The sequence below is a fragment of the Hemitrygon akajei genome, chromosome 2 (genome assembly GCF_048418815.1).
Source record: "Hemitrygon akajei chromosome 2, sHemAka1.3, whole genome shotgun sequence".
Taxonomy (NCBI): domain Eukaryota; kingdom Metazoa; phylum Chordata; class Chondrichthyes; order Myliobatiformes; family Dasyatidae; genus Hemitrygon; species Hemitrygon akajei.
The window spans coordinates 39996955-40017698 of record NC_133125.1 but is presented as its reverse complement, the minus strand read 5'-3'; the positions used below and the strand labels follow the sequence as shown (position 1 = coordinate 40017698).

At 42.0% G+C, this 20744-nt stretch overlaps 1 protein-coding gene and 1 non-coding gene across 2 annotated transcripts in view; one reads left to right on the top strand and one right to left on the bottom strand.

The window, feature by feature from the left end:
• Positions 1 to 1161: 1161 nt before the first annotated feature.
• The window catches only part of rasef (RAS and EF-hand domain containing), a 79509-nt gene continuing 59926 nt past the window's right edge, over positions 1162 to 20744 (top strand). Inside the window, exons 1-2 of the mRNA XM_073070614.1 lie at positions 1162 to 1834; positions 20194 to 20340. Of these exons, the coding sequence (XP_072926715.1) occupies positions 1536 to 1834; positions 20194 to 20340 (446 nt within the window). The 5' untranslated portion in view covers positions 1162 to 1535. The remainder of the gene's footprint in view (positions 1835 to 20193; positions 20341 to 20744) is intronic.
• LOC140722399 (U6 spliceosomal RNA) lies at positions 10279 to 10385 on the bottom strand. Its single transcript, XR_012097607.1, has one exon. It is a non-coding gene; the product is annotated as a U6 spliceosomal RNA (small nuclear RNA).

Genomic DNA, 20744 nt, shown 5'->3' with positions numbered 1-20744 from the left:
GTTTCTTGGACTTACTGTGAATGCCCACAGGAAAGAATATCTCAGGGTTGTATGTGGTAGATGTATGTACTTTGATAATAAATTTACTTTGAACTAAAGACTTGAAGTTGGGTATGCCAGGGACTACTTCAAAATCTACAAACGACAGCTTTGGGCCATTACACCAATCGTTTGTTATTAATTCAACACAGTCATACCTTCTATTTGCTCACTATCCTCTATTTTGCACCATTTCTTAAGTCCATCACCCCTACTAGGGCATAGTCTACTGACAACAGCTTGTCCTTAGTCCTGGGCCAGTCTTTCATATTATCCCTGGTGTAAACCCATTGAGGTCTTTGGAGCTTCAGTTGGCATTTCTGGGTTTTTAGGGGATGGGGATGCTAGTCCCATGCTGAGCAACCCCCCCCCCCCCCTTTCTAAATAATCTTATGTCAATGTCATTTCGAAAAGGTAAACACGTTTACATTTTCAAAAAGAACAATCCAAAGGAAATTGGGATCCAAATCCAAATCTTTCTATCATTAATGGATACATATATGAGGTATGTGTCAAGATTTTTTTATCTTTAAAAAATCATCTTGTAGCCCACAGCGCTAAGGTAGTTTTATTATCTTTAAAAAGCAGAGGTTTGGAATGTCTCTGCTAGAGACCGACAGTGTGATCATTAAGATTATGCGAGAATATTCAAATATATTTTAAATTAAAGTTGTAGGAGAAGGAAAACGGAAAGTCCGTGAGAAAGTGCTTAGGGAAGCAGACGGGAAAGACTGAAAGTCACTTGAGAATCAGAAGCACAAAGGGAATTTCGGCTTATCTTTTGAAACCATGAGAAGGACTCAAAGCCCAAACCATCAACCGAATCAGTCAGTTCTGACGCTTGCGTTGCAACGGTTGATACCAACGGAATGTCTGCCCGCAGTATTTTCTTTCATTCGTCAATTTCTTGACGGAGTTCACCAAAACTCCGTTCGCCCATCAATTTCTAGACGGAGTTTACCGAAGTTCCGTTCGCCGACTGGAAAAACTTTTGAGGCCAACGTGGACCGAGCTCTTTTTGTGGGGCAGAAACGCTCAGCCACGGGAAGGAGGGTGGAAATAAACTTGGTCTGTGCCCATCTGACAGGTGATTTCCCGGCCACCTCTCCGGTGACTAGGTTTAAAGGACGTGGAGTTCTTTAAACAATGCCGCTAGGTGGGACAGGGTGGCTGACGTCGAGAGGCGCTCTTTCCTGCCCTGCACCTGGCAGAGTCCTGAGGCATCGTCTGCGGCTCCGAATGGCCGAGTCATTTCACCTCGCGGAGGGGGTCGGGGGCAGCTGGATGGGCGCCGAACGCTGCTGTTCGGAGCACTGCACTGTGACTAAAGCACAGGCTGTGCACGAATGAAAGATACAGCACTAAGAAGTTCGAGAGTCATTGTTTTTATCTGGTCGTGCAGAGGAAGGAGGGAGATTGAGCTGAGCTTGCCTGGTTGAATATTTTCTCTTTTTTTTGCATGTTGTGTGTGCATACTTTTGTGGTTCCATTTCCGGATGGAAGAGGAGCAGAGACTGCGCGCTCTCTTCCACGCTTGCGATGTGAACAATTCCGGGCGCATCGAGTACGATGAATTTTTTACGGTCTGCTTGGAGCTACAAGTACGCGAGTCTGAGGTCGGCGCTATCTTCGACAAGCTCGACTCCAACAGAGACGGCTGCATCAACTTCCGCGAGTTCGCCAAAGGCTTTCAAGAAGTTTCTGAGATGATTAACTTCGAGGCTTTGAGTGCTGTTGAGCCGGACTGGGACGAATTTCAGCAGAGACTGGGCGAAGAAGCGAAGTTCATCCCAAGGTGAAACCCTGAAATATTGCTAAAGTGACAGTCCCCCGGTATTGTTCCCGTGTTGTCACGGGTTATTTTAGGATATTGCGGATTTGTTTTCTTAGTTCGATCTCGAGTGGTTAACTGGCCCTAGTACAGGTGTTGGGGGTGTAAGGAGCCGGGACCAAGCCCCGGACCCAGCTGAACGCAGAGGGTCCAGAGCAGTTCACCAGGTGTTGGGTCGCGATGTTCCCGGCGCGACATCGCCTTGTTTGGATTTCTGTGAACGCCGCGAGGTAACCGGGGAACGGGGATCCGGAGAGTGCTCTTGCAAACTGGTTATTGCAATTACTGGCCTGAGCCCTGGGGGTTAAAATTTTACTAAGTTTCAGCTGCCAGTTGATTGAGAATCGACTTGTATACGTGCAGCAAGGTTCGCCGGCGTTCTGTTTTCAAGGGGCGCAAGGTGTCGCTTTTCTTAAAGCAAGCCGGATTGGGGTTTACCTTGTTCTGCTGCATCTGAAAGGGATTTGTTTTATAGCCCAAACGTAGCAGACCTGCAGTTAAATATTCTCAGTTAATGGTCAAAATGCGAGCTACGTGAGAGGAGCGCCACCCCGCCTTAAAAAGGGGAAACCTCATTTGAAACAGGAAGGCAGTGGCTGCGGGGAAGGGAGGGCAAATGGTCCACGGCAGGCTCCCAGATTCTCTCATTGTAACAGCAAGTCCGGGCTCGGTGGGGGAGCGATCGGAATGAGTTTTGGAAAGGGCGTGTTCCCATATTTGCGAATGATACTATCTAGGATTAAGAGTAGGGACGAAGATATTAGGAGCTTTTAAGGAAATTAGAGAAGAACATGGCAAAATGAATATAATGTAGATGATTGTGGTTTGCAAAACAGTAAAACTGTATTTAAATGGAGAAATTGAACACCCACATTTCACAAAGCCACTTTGGTGTCCAGACAGTCAACATACAGTTGCAGCAAACAATTAAGAAAGCAGAAGTTCCATTGATAGACTGAGAAGATTCTAGTACTGGAGTAAATATGCCACACCACCATTATGAAGTGCCTTGGTGAAGAATCCACCTGGAGTACTGTGTACAGTTTTTGTCTCCCTTCCAGAGGAAGGCTGTAGCTGGCATAAATTCATGTGACTAACTCTCGGCTGCAGGGGATTTACCAGTGAGGAAAGATCAATAGGTACATTTAATGTCAGAGAAATGTATACAATGTACATCCTGAAATTCTTTGTCTTTGCAAACATCCACGAAAACAGGAGCGCCCCAAAGAATGATTGACAGTTAAATGTTAGAACCCCAAAGCCCCCCCCAGCTCCCCCTCGCACACCCAAGCAGCAGCAAGGCAACAAACCCCCCCCCCCAATTGCCTCCACCGAGCACTCAATTGTGCAGCAAGCATCAATAAAGGCACAGACTTGCAGTACCCTAAAGACTACTCGTTCACCCGGTAATTCGACGTACCACAGGCTCCCTCTCTGTCTAATAAGGGAAAAAGGGGTGTCCCCATTTCACAGTGGTTGGGCAGATTAGGTTTGTATGCCGTAGTGTTTAGTAAATGAGAGCATCTCATTAAAACTTGCACTCTTATTGGTCATGATGAGCTGTATGAAGGGAGAATTTGAGTCACCGTTTCAGAATAAGAAATGGGCTGCTTAGGTCTGTGATGAGCAACTTCTTCGCTGTGAGTTTTTTTTGGGGATCTTTGGAATTTTCTGCACAGCAAGGCTATGGAATCTCAGCCAACCATGAACTTATCAATTTCAGAACATTAGTGGGGTAGGTACTGGAAAATGGATCTGAGATCTCAATGCGTGTCAGAGCAGATTCTAAGCAAAGTGGCATACTCTTTTTAAATGTTGTTGTGGTCAGCAACTCTGTTTTAAAAGGTTGAGGGGTAACGTCTACTTTGTATAATAGTTACACCTACTGATCTTTGGAAGGCAGGGAGGGCGAGATGATAGTGGGTTTGCTGATTACGGAGTTTGAAACACAATTGAAGACTAATCTGATATAAATAAAAATTGAGTGCCCTTACTAAATGGAGGTTATACAGTAACTACCCAATCTTCACTTCTATGCTTATCCTCCATGGAGAAATTAGCTGTAAAAAACAATGATCTTCTCACTATCAAGGAGAAGATAATTCTAGCTAACAGAGTAGTTTAAACACAGCTCATTTATTTTCAGTGATATATGTTTAAATTCAAATAATATTCTGAAAATGCATTAAAATTCACCAAAGGTTTCTATCTTATAAAAGATTTCCAAATTACAAACCATTTCTAAAGCACAAAGTATTTCCAAAACACAGGTACAACTCCTATAAACTAAGAAGAAATAGCAATGAACTGCAGATGAACCAGTTGTATATCACAGAAATCAAAGGCAGAGGAATGGATTCTAATTCACCCCATGTTTCTGTCATTGTTCTTGATATTCCAGGGCATTCCTAACAAGCATGGACTGCTCTCTAAATTTCTGTCACTTCACACACATGTAATATTTTGTTCAGATACCTTTTAACACAAACAGTCTAAAGGCGTCTTGCAGACACAGTTCCCAGGTACCCATAATTAATGCTGCAAAGCTAACTCACTGAATTCACAAACCTTTCCAACTTGTTAACAGATCAGGTATTGAGTAATAATATAAATCTACTCTACAAGCTTGCAAGCTTCCTTAAACTAAACAATGTAGCCAGAGGTGTCTTTTTTGAAATAAGCAAAATTAAATGGCTCATTGTCTTGTATGCACTTCAGCAATAAGAGGTGTTCGCACCAGACAATGGCTAGCAATTTGCATTCTGTAGACAGTGTGGCTGTTATATGCATAGTTTTTGTTTGCAAAGTTTTCCTTTTAAATTCAGACTGATTACTGCTTGCTGATTACATTAAGCAGTAAAGATCTGCTCCTGTTCATAACCAGAAGGTAAATAAAAGAATATTAGTTGGAAGTGTTTTGTTCTTTAGAAGTCCCAGCTGCTGTGTTCAGAAAGCTCTGCTTGGCTTAAGGAAATACAAGGCCCTTTGGCCCAGGCAGTGAATATCTACCACATAGGGAAGCTAACTTGCTGAGCAACTATGTAGCATGCAGTATTCTCGCTATAACCAAGCCTGTCTTTCCTTGCCTTGTTCCTGTGAATGGGTACTTTGAACAACATACATGCAACTTTGAGTAGGGCACTCAGGACTAGCCCTGTAGGTACCTCACTAATCACAATCTAAGGGTATCTTGTATTCCTTTTATTAATCAATTCCTAATCTGCATTACTATTTTATCCCTAGTCTCATTTACTCAAACCTGGTTTATCACCCTCTTGTGTCTGATATTAACAAGGGTCCCAGCTCAGTTCCTTGCAGCAGACCACGGACTCCAGAATTCCAATCTGAAAAGCCTCTTTCTATCAGTACCCTCTACGTCCTATCACCAAGCCAATTTCGGATCGAATTAGCCAGCTGCTTTGAATCACACGTGCCTCAGGATCTGCTCACCATGCCAAACCTTGTGTACGCATATAATATCCACCATCCTGCCTTTATCATTCTGCGGATTTCTGCTTGTACAGGCTGTGCTCTTGTGCTGCTGTTTGTGAATTTGGAGAGAGAAAATGCGCTCTCTCAATTCAAGTGCTGCATACAGCAATAATCTTGATGAGGAATTTATTATTGCCAACAGGAATCGGGGTCATATGACTGACCTGGAGTATGTGGCTTCAGGTGGCAAATTGCCACTTGAAGTAGTATGCAAGTCGATATTTGGCTCCGGAATTTAATGTTGATGGTAAGGAAGACAAATGCCATGTTAGCATTTATTTTGTGAGGGTTGGAACATTAAGGCAATGATGTAATACTAAGGCTTTATAATACATTGGTCAGACTGCATTTGGGGTATTGTGAGAGGTTTTGGGCCCCTTATCTATGAAAAGAAAAGATGTGTTGGCATTGGAGAAGGTCCAGAGGAAGTTCATGAGAACGATTTTGGGAACGAAAGGGTTAACATATGAGCAGTGTTTGGTGGCTCCAGGTATGTATGTACTCGCTGGAGCTTAGAAGAATGGGGGTAGAGGGAATCGCATTGAAATCTGTTGACTATTGAAATGGTCTTAAAAGAGGCCTAGATAGAGTGGATGTGGAGAGATTGTTTCCTATAGTGGGGTAGTCTAGCACCTGAGGGCACAACCTCAGAACAGAGAGATGTCCTTTTAGAATAGAAATGAGGAGTAATGTATTGATGCATTCATTTGCACAGATAGCTGTGGAGGCCAAATCACTGGGTGTATTTAAAGCGGAGGGTGATAGCTTATGGGGAGAAGCCAGACGAATGGGGTTGACGGGGATAATAAGTCAGCCATGATGGAATGATGGAGCAGACTCAATGGGCTGGATGACATAATTCCGCTCCTATGTCTTACAGCTTTCTTTGCATCCACATGAGTGGATTTTATCTGTAGTGCTGTGGGTGCAGAACAGGATAAGATGTGGGGAATTACTGGCACATTATGTGTAAGCTGATACTGTCTAACGTCTATATTTGTGGATGAAACTTCTGTGAGGAATTCATAATTGGACAGGTGGAATCACTCTGAGTGACCGAAGAGTTGGCATTTGGGGGCCAGAGAGATGACAGGTGCTAGGGTTCGCTTGTAGAAGCAGAAGAATGTCAAGGTATGCCACAAGGACCTTAGCCAGGTTTTCAGTGACTTATGGAATTTCTTTAAAGATTATTTTGATATATAAAGTGTGTGGGAGTAATCGATCTATAGGAATTTGCCATTGTAGCCAGATCAGTAACGCTTAGTGTCGAATTTTTGCTAAGCATTTGAGTGGCGTTGTAAATGTTAACGTATTTGCAGTACACATTTATTGTTGAGGTAAAATCTGTACTACTTGCATTTCTGTGATGGGAAGAATGATGATTTTTTTACCTGGTGCTGCATTCCACCTCGCGAAGCATAGCAGTCAGCGCGACGGTTTTACGCCTTGCGTTTCTGAGTTCATAGTTCAACTCCAGAGCTGTCTGTAAGAAATTTGTACAACTTCCCTGTGACCATGTGGATTTCTCCAGCTGCTCTGTTTCCTCCCTCAGTCCAAAGATCTACTGGTTAGTAGGTCATTGTAAACTGCTCTGTTGCAGGAAAGCAGCATCTATCATCAGGGACCCCCACCACCCAGGCCATGCCCTTTTCTTGCTGTTGCTATCAGGAAAAAGGTATAGGAGCTGGAGGACTCGCACCAGCAGGTTCAGGGACAGTTATTACCCTTCAACCATCAGGATCTTGAACCAGTGGGGATAACATAGTACAACCATGGCTGACAAAGGAAGTCAAAGCTATCTTAAAAGCAAAAGAAAGGGCATGCAATAAAGCAAAAATTAGTGCGACGATAGAGGATTGGGAAGTTTTTAAAAACCTACAGAGAGCAACAAAAAAAAAATCATTAGAAGGGAAAAGATGATATATGAAAGCAAACTAGCAAATAATATCAAACTGGACAGTAAAAGTTTTTTTCAAGTATGTTAAAAATAAAAGGAAAATGAGAGTGGATATAGGACCGCTAGAAAATGAAGTAGGAGAAATAATAACGGGGGACGAGGAGATGGTGGATAAACTAAATGAGTATTTTGCGTCAGTTTTCACTTTGGAAGACACTAGCAGTATGCCTGATGTTGTAGCATGTGAAGGAAGAGAAGTAGGTGCAGTTACTGTTACAAGAAAGAAGGTGCTGAAAGACCTAAAGGTACATAAGTCATCCAGACCAGATGAACTGCACCCTAGGGTTCTGAAAGAGGTAGTGTTAGAGATTTTTGTGGCATTAGAAATGATCTTTCAAAAATCATTGGACTCTGGCATGATGCTAGAGGACTGGAAAATTGCAAATGTTACTCCACCCTATAAGAAAGGAGGAAGGCAGCAGAAAAGAAATTATAGACCAGTTAGCATGATCTCAGTGGTTGGGAAGATGTTGGAGTCGATTGTTAAGGATGAGGTGATGGAGTACTTGCTGACACAGGATAAGATAGTACAAAGTCAGCATGGTTTCCTTTAGGGAAAATCCTGCCTGACAAACGTGTTGGAATTCTTTGAGGAGATTACAAGTAGGATAGATAAAGGGGATGCAGTGGATGTTGTATATTTGAACTTCCAGATGGCCTTTGACAAGGTACCACACATGAGGCTGCTTACCAAGTTAAGAGCCCATGGTATTATAGGAAAGTTACTAACATGGTTAGAACATTGACTGATTGGTAGGAGACAGCAAGTGGGAATAAAAGGATCCCTTTCTGGTTGGCTGCCAGTGACTAGTGGTGTTCTGCAGGGGTCGGTGTTGGGACCACTTCTTTTTATGCCGTATATGAGTGATTTAGATGTTGGAATAGATGGCTTTGCTGCCAGGTTTGCAGATGATATGAAGATTGGTGGAGGGGCAGGTAGTGTTGAGGAAACAGGTAAGATGCAGAAGGGCTTAGACAGATTAGGAGAATGGGCAAGAAAGTGACAAATGAAATACATTGTTGGTAAATGCATGGTCATGCACTTTGGAAGGAGAAATGATTATGCGGACTATTTTCTAAATGGGTAGAAAATCCAGGAATCTGAGATGCAGAGTGACTTGTGAGTCCTTGTGCAGAACACCCTGAAGGTTAACTTTCAGGTTGAGTCGGTGGTGAGGAAGGCAAATGCCATGTTAGCATTCATTTCAAGAGGTCCAGAATGTAAGAACAAGGATGTGATGCTGAGGCTTTATAAGACACTGATGAGGCCTCACCTTGAGTATTGTGAACGTTTTGGGCCCCTCATCTTAGAAAAGATGTGCTGGCATTGGAGAGGGTCCAGAGGAGGTTCACAAGGATGATTCCAGAATGAAAGGGTTATCATACAAGGAATGTTTGATGGCTGTGGGTCTGTACTCGCTGGAGTTCAGAAGGATGAGGGGGATCTCATTGAAACCTTTTGAATGTTGAAAGGCCTAGACAGGGTAAATGTGGAAAGATGTTTTCCATGGTGGGAGAGTCTAGGACAAGAGGGTATAGCTTCAGGATAGAGTGGCGCCCTTTCAAAAAAGAGCTGTGGAGAAATTTCTTTAGCCAGAGTGGTGAATTTGTGGAATTTGTTGCCACATGCAGCTGTGGAGGCCAGGTCGTTGGATGCATTTAAGGCAGAGATTGATAGGTTCTTGATTGGACAAATGTTATGGAGAGAAGACTGGGAACTGAGGTTGAGGAGGAGACAGAAAAAAGGATCAGCCATGATTGAATGGCAGAGCATCTAGATGGGCCAGGTGGCCTAATTCTGCTCCTATGTCTTATGGTCTAATATCTTTCACCCCATCACTGAACTGTCCATAACCTATGGAATCACTTTCAAAGACTCTTCATCTCATGTTCTTGATAGTCATTGCTTATTTGTTTTGTTTTTTCTCTTGTATCTGCACAGTTTGTTGTCTTTTACACAACTGGTTGGTTGTTTGTCCGTCCTGTTGGGTGAGGTCTTTCATTGATTCTATTATGGTTATTGGATTTATTGAGTTTGCCCACAAAAAAATGAATCTCAGGGTTGTATATGGTGATGTGCATGTGCATGTACACGGTTTGTACTTCAATAATAAATTAACTTTGAACTTCAAACTTTGATTAGGCTAATGTTAAAAAGGTGGGTTACTGGGAAGTGCAGCTCGTTGGGCCAGAGGTGCCTGTTCCATGCTGTATCTCTAAACAAAAATATATAAAATTGAAAACTATTGCACTCAAGCTCTTTGTTCAATAATAAACCCAGGAAACCATTTACACTTAAGTTGGTGTGGTTTTGGTGAGATTCACTTTGGTCGTAGTCACCTGTGCTGACAGCGCCATTGATTGTCAGTGACGTCATTAGGGCCACATTCCTTGGGAGTGAGCGGGGTGGAAGGTTGGCCATGAAGCTCTTGATAAGTACATTGATCTTCCAAATGTGGAATGTATATTTACTTTACTGCATAAGTGTTTGGCTAGCCTGTGGGTTATTGCCACCTGCTGCATTGTAGTGTGTAATTGCCAGCAAGCACCTTCAGTGTCTTTTGCTGTCTGAAGAGAATCTTGTTCAGTCTGGTAAAATATGTGAAGCGAGTAGCAGTGAGGTCCTCTTATCAGGACCTAGGGGAGGGCATTTTAGAAAATAGGGTCTAAAATGGTTAGAGTGACACAATTAAAGCTCCAGGCGTCAGCGTCAAGAGTTCAGTTCCAGTGTTCTCAGTAAGGAGTTTGTATGTCCTCCCTGTGAAGTGTGTGGGTTGAACTACAGTCCAAAGTCCAAAGAACCACAGTCCAAAGAAGTACTGGTTAGTCGGTTAATTGGTCATTGTAAATTGTCCCATGCTTAGGCTTGGGTGAAATTGGGTTTTCGCTGGGCTAAGGGCCAGAAGGGTCTGTTCCATGCTGTATCGCTAAATACAATTTAGAAAAAAACTTTCAAAAGATAGTGATGATCAATTTTTTTTTTTTGCGTGTCATCCTTGCACAGGGGCCATGCTAATCTTCTCTGTATCGTTCCAATTTTAGTATATGTGCTGCCGAAGCGAGCACTATGATGATCAATGTTTGATGAGGTATAATGCAGGACAAGAAGTTGTCAATTTCTTGGACTGTTAGGACTAACCAGTTTGGTCAGGAAACGTTTTCTTTCCGAAAAGATAGCGTTACATTTGTTAAGGAGCAGAAACCTTGTTCTTTGGTTCTTCCAGAGGACATCTTGCCTAGCCGGATAGATGATTTTAATGGTAAATGGAATGGACACTTTAAGACAATAAACTTACGGGCAAATGGGAATAGAGGTACGGGGCTGAATGTATTCTTCTACAAAGACCCAACATAGATGTAGTTAGGCCAGATGGCTGCCTTTTGTGCTGTAATGCCTGCCTCTTGCTCCATGACTTACCCCTTTTATGTTTGTAGTTCTCAAATAATTTTGCTAAGTTAGTATTCCTCCATCACAAGTCACATGTTTTGCACTTTAGTACTATTATACAGTTTTACTGGTTGTGCTCCTCTTTAAGCCTGGTAGTTCTCTCTGAAATGTGCTGTTGATAGTTTAAAGAAAAGTGCTTCCTTAATTACCTGTATTCCTTTACAAAATGATTGTACATATGTTACAGAGTTATGGCGAACATTGGAGAAATGGTTTAAATGGACGTTTTCATCATTTCCTAGGGAATTTTGCTCAAGTTTTGGTGCAAGGATAAGCACACTTCCAATGGTCAGATAAATTCCTCTCCTTTCCTCAGTTTCTGTCTCCTTCCCCCTTTTCCAGTCCTAATGAAGGGTCTTGGCCCAAGACATAGAACCATAGAACCATAGAACACTACAGCACAGTACAGGCCCTTCAGCCCTCCATGTTGTGCCGACCCATATAATCCTTAAAAAAAAGTACTAAACCCACACTACCCCATAACCCTCTATTTTTCTTTCATCTATGTGCCTGTCCAAGAGGCTCTTAAATACCCCTAATGTTTTAGCCTGCACCACCATCCCTGGCAAGTCATTCCAGGCACTCACAACCCTCTGTGTAAAAAAACTTACCCCTGACGTCTGTTTATCCCCTCCATTAGATACTGCCTGACTTGCTAAGTTCCTCCAGCATTCTGTGCATGTTGCTCAAGATTTCCATGAAAATTCATGACCAACCCATGTCACCTAGGGCCTACACGTTTGTGAGCTCAGCAAGGTTCCAGTTCTCTGCCTTTTCAAAGGAACTTAATGGTGGTAATTCCATTGCTTGAAAATCAGACTCGGGTTTAATACCACAGGCATATGTCATGGAATTTGTTGTCTTTGTGGGAGCAGTACAATGCAATGCATATAGAAAAACTGAATTACTATAAATATGTGCCATCCGAATTCTGAATGGGCATTGAACCCATGAACAATACCTCACTACATTTTTAAATTCCATTTTGATGATATATTTAACATATATATGTTAAATATGTCATGCAAAAATTGAAATAAAAATGTAGTGAGCCAGTGTTCATGGGTTCAGTGCCCATTCAGAATTCAGATGGCAGAGGGGAAGAAGCTGTCCCTGAATCGTTGAGTTTGTGCCTTCAGGCTTTTGTGCCTCCTTAATAAAATATGCATGCAAGGTTCAATGTTGCACTAAATAAATAGTATTTTATTTGAAAGAGTTCATTAGAATTTCATTCATAACTTGGGCGTGTGGTTCATCTTCTAGTTCATTTTCTAGACCAGCCCTCACATTGTTTGGTTTTTCCCTAACATATAAATAAAATCAATATCTGACTTGAGTATATTTAAAGATAGAGTTGCCACAGCTGTCATTTGTAGAGAGTTCCAAAGATCCACTGCCACAAGCATTTTTGATGAAGAAAATTCAGTTTTACATGATTTTCTCCTTATTTTGGCTTCATGATTTCTGGTTGTTGATACTGCAGTCTGAGGAAATGTTATCTGTATCGATCTTGTTAACACCTGTGTTTCAGTGAAATCATCCGTCATTCCTTTAATCTCTCAGCAGTCTAGCCTGTACCATTTAGTCTTTCCTTGTAGGACATTCCTCCCAACCCAGGAATTTGTAGGTGAATATTTATTGCACTTCCTGTACTGCTGATAACTCCTTCCAGAGTTGAGATACTAAACCTGTATTTTATTTCCTAGCCTGTATAACCTGTAGATGGGAAGCTCTACTGTTGTATCCATTTTCTGTGGTGATTTCAATAACATTAATTTGAAGGTACTCGTTGCTAAGTTTTCCAGTAATGTTCCTAAAAATTGGAATGTGTTAATTTCATGTAAGTTACATTCAGAGTTGTAATTTAGGTGATTTACTGATGGAATGAAGGGATTAATGCCAGGTTTGATCATCTATTATCCTTAAATATCTGATTAATTCGTCGATTAATTTTGACCTGGTATTCAGCTTTGGTAAACTCCCTGAGTTCATTCACTTGAAGATATTATTTCTTGTTTAGTTCAAAATGTAGACACTTATAAATGAATGGGAAAAATGGGGTGAGTACTAATTATATTCAATTGACAGATGGGGTGTATTAACGACTAAATTGTACTTGCCTCCTGACATTTGGTTTATTTGAAGCAAATGTAAACAATTCAAATCCATATAGCTGCATAATATAATGCAATAAACTGATTAGTGTTGGTAATGAGGAAGCAGCACGATTTATTTTTGCATGACCTTTTCCACGTTAAACAGGTATACGTTGTGTATTTGAGAGCTTGTTGCAGATTTTTTTGTTCAAAGTACATTTATTATCAAAGTTATGTATACAACCTTGAGATTCGTCGTCTTGGCAGGCAGTCACAAAACAAAGAAGCCCCTTGGAACCTGATTAAATAAAAACCCGACACAAGACCATCAAACGTGCAAAAGAGAACAAATCGCGCAAACTACAATAAGCAAACAAATAACACACAGAGTATTAAACATCAAAACCGCAGAGTCCCCAAAAGTGAGTCAACAGCCACAAACCGTTGAGGCAAGAGAAGCTGGTCCAGGAACCGATGGCCGTGTCCACGGCCACTCATTTGAGCTCTGTGACTGCCGATGGCTGCAGGCCAGAGCTGTAGATCCAGTTCTGCGCTGAAAGACCTCGATCAAATCGCGCAAATTATGACACACATTGAGCACTGAGGACATTAAACATCAAACCACAGCTGGGAGCTGCCGAGTGATGGAATCTTGCAGCATGGGACCCACGACTCCTGCACCTTCTGCCAGCATCTGCGAGACTGGTCAAATGCAGGCAGACGGCACTGAATACCTGTTCTCTTTCCACTCTCATCCTCCTCAGTTTTTAATCTTGCTCGGTGCGGAGTGATAGAGCCGGCCATGGATTCATGTTCTGCCATTAGGAATCGACACAGCCACCCTCAGCGACGGTTCTGGCTGCGCTCATGCCGAATCCCCCAAGAGACTACAGAAACGCCAAATCATTCAGTCGTCCGAAAATACATACTTCAAAGGGAAATTATAGGCTGCACTCAATCACAGTTCAGAAAAAGAGTTTCTAGTAGTTTTGTAAACTGTCTGCAAGATGTCACCAGTTGTCACTAGCGTCATTTAGTTTTAGTTCATGTGAAATAATAGTTCAGGTAAAAGTAATTGGTTTTGACTTATGACTGGTTAGTTTGTAGAAAGCTGGGACCAAATATCCCAGAATACTGCTTTTAGCAGAATTAGGCAAAATGGGAAAGGAATTGAGTAGCCTTGATTATAAAGGATGAATGGAGATGCAGATTTATTTTGCAAAATACAATGAAACAAGGCGTAGGGTTTGCTGGTGGAAAAAAAATTAATGGTAGTTTTAGTGTTGGGCAGAGTACAGATAAGTATAGATTACAAGAATTGACGATCATTGTAGAATGTTACTATGCATTTTGGTCATTACTACTGACTTACCATATGCTTTAGTTTCAATTATATAGAGTTAGTTGGATTTTAAAATGATCCTGTTGAATTATGTGGTACTAAAGACCAGAGGGTGAAGCTATGGATTGAACTATAGATCTTGATGTTCTGACATCAGTAGAAATACAAGTGCCAGAATTTTTAGATCGGTTGTGGAAGTAACAATATTAAATGTAAGAGGTCATTGTCATTATAATTGTGAAACAGAAAGCTACTTCTGGCTTGAACGCTGTCACGAAAGTTTGGATTGGCAGAAGCCGTTGCACCATGGAATGCAGCATTTCACCACGGGAAATAGGAACTAACGAAACCTTTGGGGGTTTTCACAAAAATCTGAAAATGTGATTTCTTCCTGATGTTTTAAATGAAGTAAGCCTTAACCACTGACAGTAATGTCTGGTTCTAAAATGTGTGAACTGTGATTCCAACAGAATTCAATATTGTATGTTTTTTTTAAAAAATAATTGTTTTGCCCTTTATTCCATTTGTACTATATTCTTTTGATTTCCAAATTTTATATTGGGTTCTGAATAAATGAGGTGCTTAAGGACTATAAAAAGTGCTAGAGAACATGGAGGGTAATCAGAAGGGCTGAAAGAAAACGTGAGGTCGCTCTGCCAAGATGAGGTGAAGGGGAAGGGCTTCTACAGATATATTCAGAACAGCAAGGGCAATACTGGTCCACTTGAAGGTTCGTGTGGTCATTTATGCATGGAGCTGAATGACTTGGGGTGATCTTAAATAGATTTTTTTTGTGTCTATTTGCTCCAGAGGTGGACAAAAGAGTCTATAAAACTGAGGGAAAACAGTAGCGACAGTATCCAGATCACAGAAGAGGAGGTGCTTGTTGTTTTGAGGAGAATTAGAGGTGGTGGAAATAAGTTCCCAGGGTCTACCAGTGTGTCCCCTTGGACCTTGTGGGAGGTGAGTTCAGAAATTGCAGGGGCTGTGGCAGAGGTATTTGAAACTTTATTAGCCATGGGTGGGATGCTGGAGGACTGAAGGTTGGCTAATGTTCCGTTGTTCAAGAAGGGCTCCAAGAATAAGACTAAGTTACGGGCCGTTGAGCCTGACATTGGTAATGGGTTAGTTAATGCATGGAAATCGAAGCGACCAGATATACAAGCATTTGGATATACAGTCGGCCCTCCTTATCCGCAGATTCCACGTGCACGGATTCAACCATCCACGGATCAGGAGAACCCGGAAGTTCTCTCTCCAGCACTTGTTGTTTGAGCATGAACAGACTTTTTTTCCTTGTTATTATTCTCTAAAAATACAGTATAACAAATATTTACATAGCATTTACTTTGTATTAGGTATTATAAGTAAATCGGAACAGGTACATCTGGTATTATTTAGCGTCAGTTAGTCAAACGTGTGTCTTAGTATATATAGTATACATTTTACCTTTCTATGTATATAAAACACTTAAGAAATGTATGTATTTCAATAATTAAACCACTGTGCGGCGGAATGTACACCACTGTGATGGTAACAGCCATGAACTCCCTAGGCAGCCAGTAGGGCCTGCACAGCAGCACCAGGTATTCCCGGTCTGGGGAACAAAATGATTTGAGGGCATGCACACTCTGGGGATCGCACCAAGTATTGTTGGCCATGAAGCATTCGACCTGTCCGCCCGGAACAGGGAGAACCCAGAGGGCTCGATGGCACTATTCGGTATCTCCTCCATCAGCTAGGTCTCCATGAAGCACAAAACATTACATTCCTTTCTTTCCCACTGACAGGAGATTCTGGCTGTCAGTTCACAAAGCTTGTTATCTAGGGACTGAACGTTAGCCAGGAGTATGCTAGGGAACGGTGGCTGATTTGCACAACGTCTCAGCCTCACCAGGACGCCGGCCCTTCTCCCTCGTCTCCGGCACTTCTTCCGAGGTAGTGGTGGTGTAAGAGATGAGTCTCCCATGGATCATGCAAGCAGGGGATCCCAGTGTAGGAAAGGCGATACCTGATGGGTAAATGTCGTCTTTCCGATGTTCAGAAGGGTCAGTCTATCGTATCTGATGTGACTATCAGCTACTTGAACAGAAAGTGCTAAGAAAATTGTAGAAATTAGTAGAATACTGTAGATTTGGAACAAAGCTCACAACACGGCCACCATACACGGCACCATCTTGAAGCTGCAAAAACTGAGAAACAGGTACTAATTTTGATGAGTGCATTGGGTTTAAAGGCATACTGATTACTTAGAAGTTTAACTGCTCCAATCGAACCAGCTGAAATTAGCTTTGCTGATATTGTGGCAGGGTCTCGCATACACCAAACCAATGCAGATTTAAAGGCGAAACTTGCAGAAAATGCATCAATGTAAGAACTTTGTAAGAACAATGTAAAGACCTTTTGGGCAGACAAAAATAAATAGACTGTATAGGGATGAGAAAAGGATAAAAAGTCAAGTTGCAATTTCAAAAGGAGCACCAATCTGCCTGCTGTTGATGAAAACTGAGAGTGACGTTGGACTGGGTAGCCTTGAAATTTGTAATGAGAAAACTAATGAGACAGGCAATATGCTTACACCAGAAGTCAATGCAAATTAATTAAAATGGCATTGGAGACTGACTTGGCTGTATCAGTCATTCCACTAAGTGAGTTTGAATAGCATTTCAAAGTTACTAAACTGCCACACCTAAGTTTTACAAAGCCTTTCCTGGTTCCTCGTACCATCCGTGATTTTTAAAAAAAGCCAGTGAGCTGCATTGCATGGAGGCTGAAGGAATTCTTGCCAAGGTTGAGTGGAGCCCATGGGTAATGCCAGTGGTACCAGTAGCCAAGAAAGATGGGTCTGTCAGGATGTGTGGTGATCAATACCCTCTGCTTAGGATATAGGATATTTTTGCAAACCGTTCTGGAAGAAACACTTCAGCAAAGTGGACCTACCTACAGGTGGAGATGGAAGAGGAATCCAAAGTGTTTCTCACCCCAAACACTCACAAAGGGCGTTTTGCTATAATTGGCTTTTTTTCCAAGTCAAGTCAAGTCACTTTTATTGTCATTTCGACCATAACTGCTGGTACAGTACATAGTAAAAATAAGACAATGTTTTTCAGGACCATGGTGTTACATGACACATTACAAAAACTAGACTGAAGTACGTAAAAAACAAAAACAACACAGAGAAAAAAAGTCACACAACAACTACACTAGACTACAGACCTACCCAGGACTGCATAAAGTGCACAAAAGAGTGCAGACATTACAATAAATAATAAACAGGACAATAGGGCAGTAAGGTGTCAGGCCAGGCGCTGGGTATTCAGGAGTCTGATAGCTTGGGGGAAGAAACTGTTACATAGTCTGGTCGTGAGAGCCCAAATGCTTTGGTGCCTTTTCCCAGACGGCAGGAGGGAGAAGAGATTGTATGAGGGGTGCATGGGGTCCTTCATAATCCTGTTTCCTTTGCGGATGCAGCGTTTAGTGTAAATGTCTGTGATGGCAGGAAGAGAGACCTCGATGATCTCACGTGACCTCACTATCCGCTTGCGATCCGAGATGGTGCAATTTCCGAACCAGGCAGTGATCCAGCTGCTCAGGATGCTCTCAATACAACCCCTGTAGAATGTGATGAGGATGGGGGGGGGGGAGATGAACTTCCCTCAGCCTTCGCAGAATTAGAGAAGCTGCTGGGCTTTCTTTGCTATGGAACTGATGTTGAGGGACCAGGTGAGATTCTCCGCCAGGTGAACACCAAGAAATTTGGTGCTCTTAACGATCTCTACCGAGGAGCCATCGATATTCAGTGGGGAGTGGTCACTCTGTGCCCTCCTGAAGTCAACAACCATCTCTTTTGTTCACATTAAGAGACAGGTTGTTGGCTCTGCACCAGTCCGTTATCCGCTGCACCTCCTCTCTGTAAGCTGACTCATCATTCTTGCTGATGAGACCCGCCATGGTCGTGTCATCGGCCAACTTGATGATGTGGTTCGAGCTGTGTGTTGCAGCACAGTCGTGGGTCAGCAGAGTGAACAGCAGTGGACTGAACACACAGCCCTGGGGGGGGGGGGGGGGCCGTGCTCAGTGTGATGGTGTTGGAGATGCTGCTCCTGATCTGGACTGACTAGCGTAGCATCTATAACGCCACTCTGGCAGAAAGCTGTGGGTCAGGTGCTGCAAGGCTGCCCTGATTCTCGCTGTTACCTGGATGACATTGTTACCACTAAGGATGAGAAGGGACATCTCCAAAATCTCGAGAACGTTAAAAAGATTACGGGCTCAGGGCACGTGACAAAGTATGAATTCTTTAAACCAAGCTTTACTTACTGTGGTCACACCATTGATGCACAAGGATTACATAAGTGTGCTGAGAATATTCAAGCAGTGGTGGATTCCCCAAGGCCAAAGGATGTGTCACAGTTGCGGTCCTTTTTAGGATTTGTCAATTATCATAACAGGTTCCTGCCAAACCTGGCTATTGGACTGATTACTGCCAATCGGGAAGAAATGACAATGGATAAAGAAGTATAAGGTGGCTTTCCAAAAGGTAAAAGAAATGATGTCAGTCACTTTACTCACACATTAGGATCCACATTGTCCAGTGGAGCTTGCCATGCATTGTTTGGGGTGCCAAGATGTCTAGAAGAAAGGTGTTCAGCACTGTCAAAGCCACTTCCTGCAGGCCCAGAGTCAACTCCTACAACCACCACGGAGGAGGCCCCAGAACCTGAGATTATTTCAAAGTCACAGGTCTGTCCTGACCCCAACCCCCCCACCCTCCAGTCAGGAAAGATGTTAGCCCACATGACTAAGAAAGCCTCCACAGTGATTGAATCTTGGGGCCTGAATGAGACAATTTGAAATTTACTACGCTATGGATGTCTATATAGTAGCTGTATCATATTTTTTCATATGCGCGCGCGCACACACACACACACACACACACACACACACACAATGTATGTATATGTGTGTGTGTGTTGAGGTACATTCCATATTGAGTTGGAGTTTATAGCTAAGTAGGAAGGAGTGTTGTGTATTTACTATTTCAGTAATATTTGAGTAATATTGTAAATATCTGTTTGGGTAAGCATTCTTGGTTTAAATAATTCATTACAGGTTATATGTAAAAATACATGAATTGTATATGTCATGACATGACCATGTTATACGTGCGTATCTTAAAGTAAAAACGATGGTATATGTGTTATCTCCTGACTCTGTGTTTCTCTTGCCAGTAGCTTTATGTTTTATATTTACAAAACGTAGCAGGTAGACCTTGGAATAAATGAGCAGTTTTTGGATTTGTATTGTTTAACCAATGACTTGCTTAAGGCCACATATTTACAGTGAATATCAACAACACAGACAAGGTTCAGTGAGTGTGAATACAACTTTTTCCAAGCTAAGTATGAAAGTGAGGAGACTACTGTAATACACTGGGTTAAATAGGTGAGTGACAATTTGACAAACAGAACAAAATATGGACTTGCTTTCATTGGCTCTTCATCTCATTTTCTCTATTTATTGCTTTTTTTTGTAATTGCACAACTTGTATTTTGCACATTGGTTGTTTGTCCTGTTGGGCATGGTCTTTCATTGATTCTATTGTGTTTCTTGTACTTACTGTGAATGCTGCAAGAAAATGACTCTCAGGGTTGTATATGGTGACATATACTATTTATTTTGATAATAAATTTACTTTGAACTTTTGAATGTGAAGGATGTTTGCCCTATTACATTTGGTGTCTTTAATGCTCAGTTTTTGATGTTCTTTCTCACTTCAGTTTTAAATTTTTAGTCAATGCATGGATATTGGTGGTGATGGCTCCAAATGTTGAACAGAAAACAAATGCTAAAGATGCTTTTACCTTAAAATATATGAAATAACTACCGTAGAATTGGATTGCAGGTTTTGGAGAGGCCCCTGGTTATGCCTCCTCATCACTTCTGTTTCATTATCCTGATTTTTTTTCTCTCTCTTTCTCTGAGCAGACCCCAGCATGTTGCTGCCCTTTACCAAAAGCTGAAAACAGCAGAGCCCAGGCTGATTCGCCAATACGAGTGTGTGATCAAGAACTTTATTCGAGATGTTATGTCACAGAATACAGAACTGGAGAAACTAGCATATACTGTGAAAAGGTAAAGATGAAGTGTTTGTAAACGATCAACTGGTATTGATGTCATGAAGCAAATGTTCTGTTCTTGGGTAATCCCTCAGGAACGTTGTACTCAACTTGTGATCGCTCTGCCACTACTGGGTGCAATTCATCACCTGGCAAAGTTTATAAAAGAAACCTTGGTCACTGAAATCTTGTTGTTATGAAAGGGTTTCCTTAACTTTTCACTCTGGTTTCTGTGTAGATGGGAACTAGGGACAATGTTTATGGGTGTCTGACCATCCACATGAAATTTTGGCCCTCTTCAATCCAGAAGGCCGTAAGTTGTTATCTTTCAGTGATTCTGCCATGAACTCTAGACACCCTATCAAGCGTTCTCGGGCACCCTTCTTCACGTCATTTGATTATTAGGTTGGTTGGAATGTA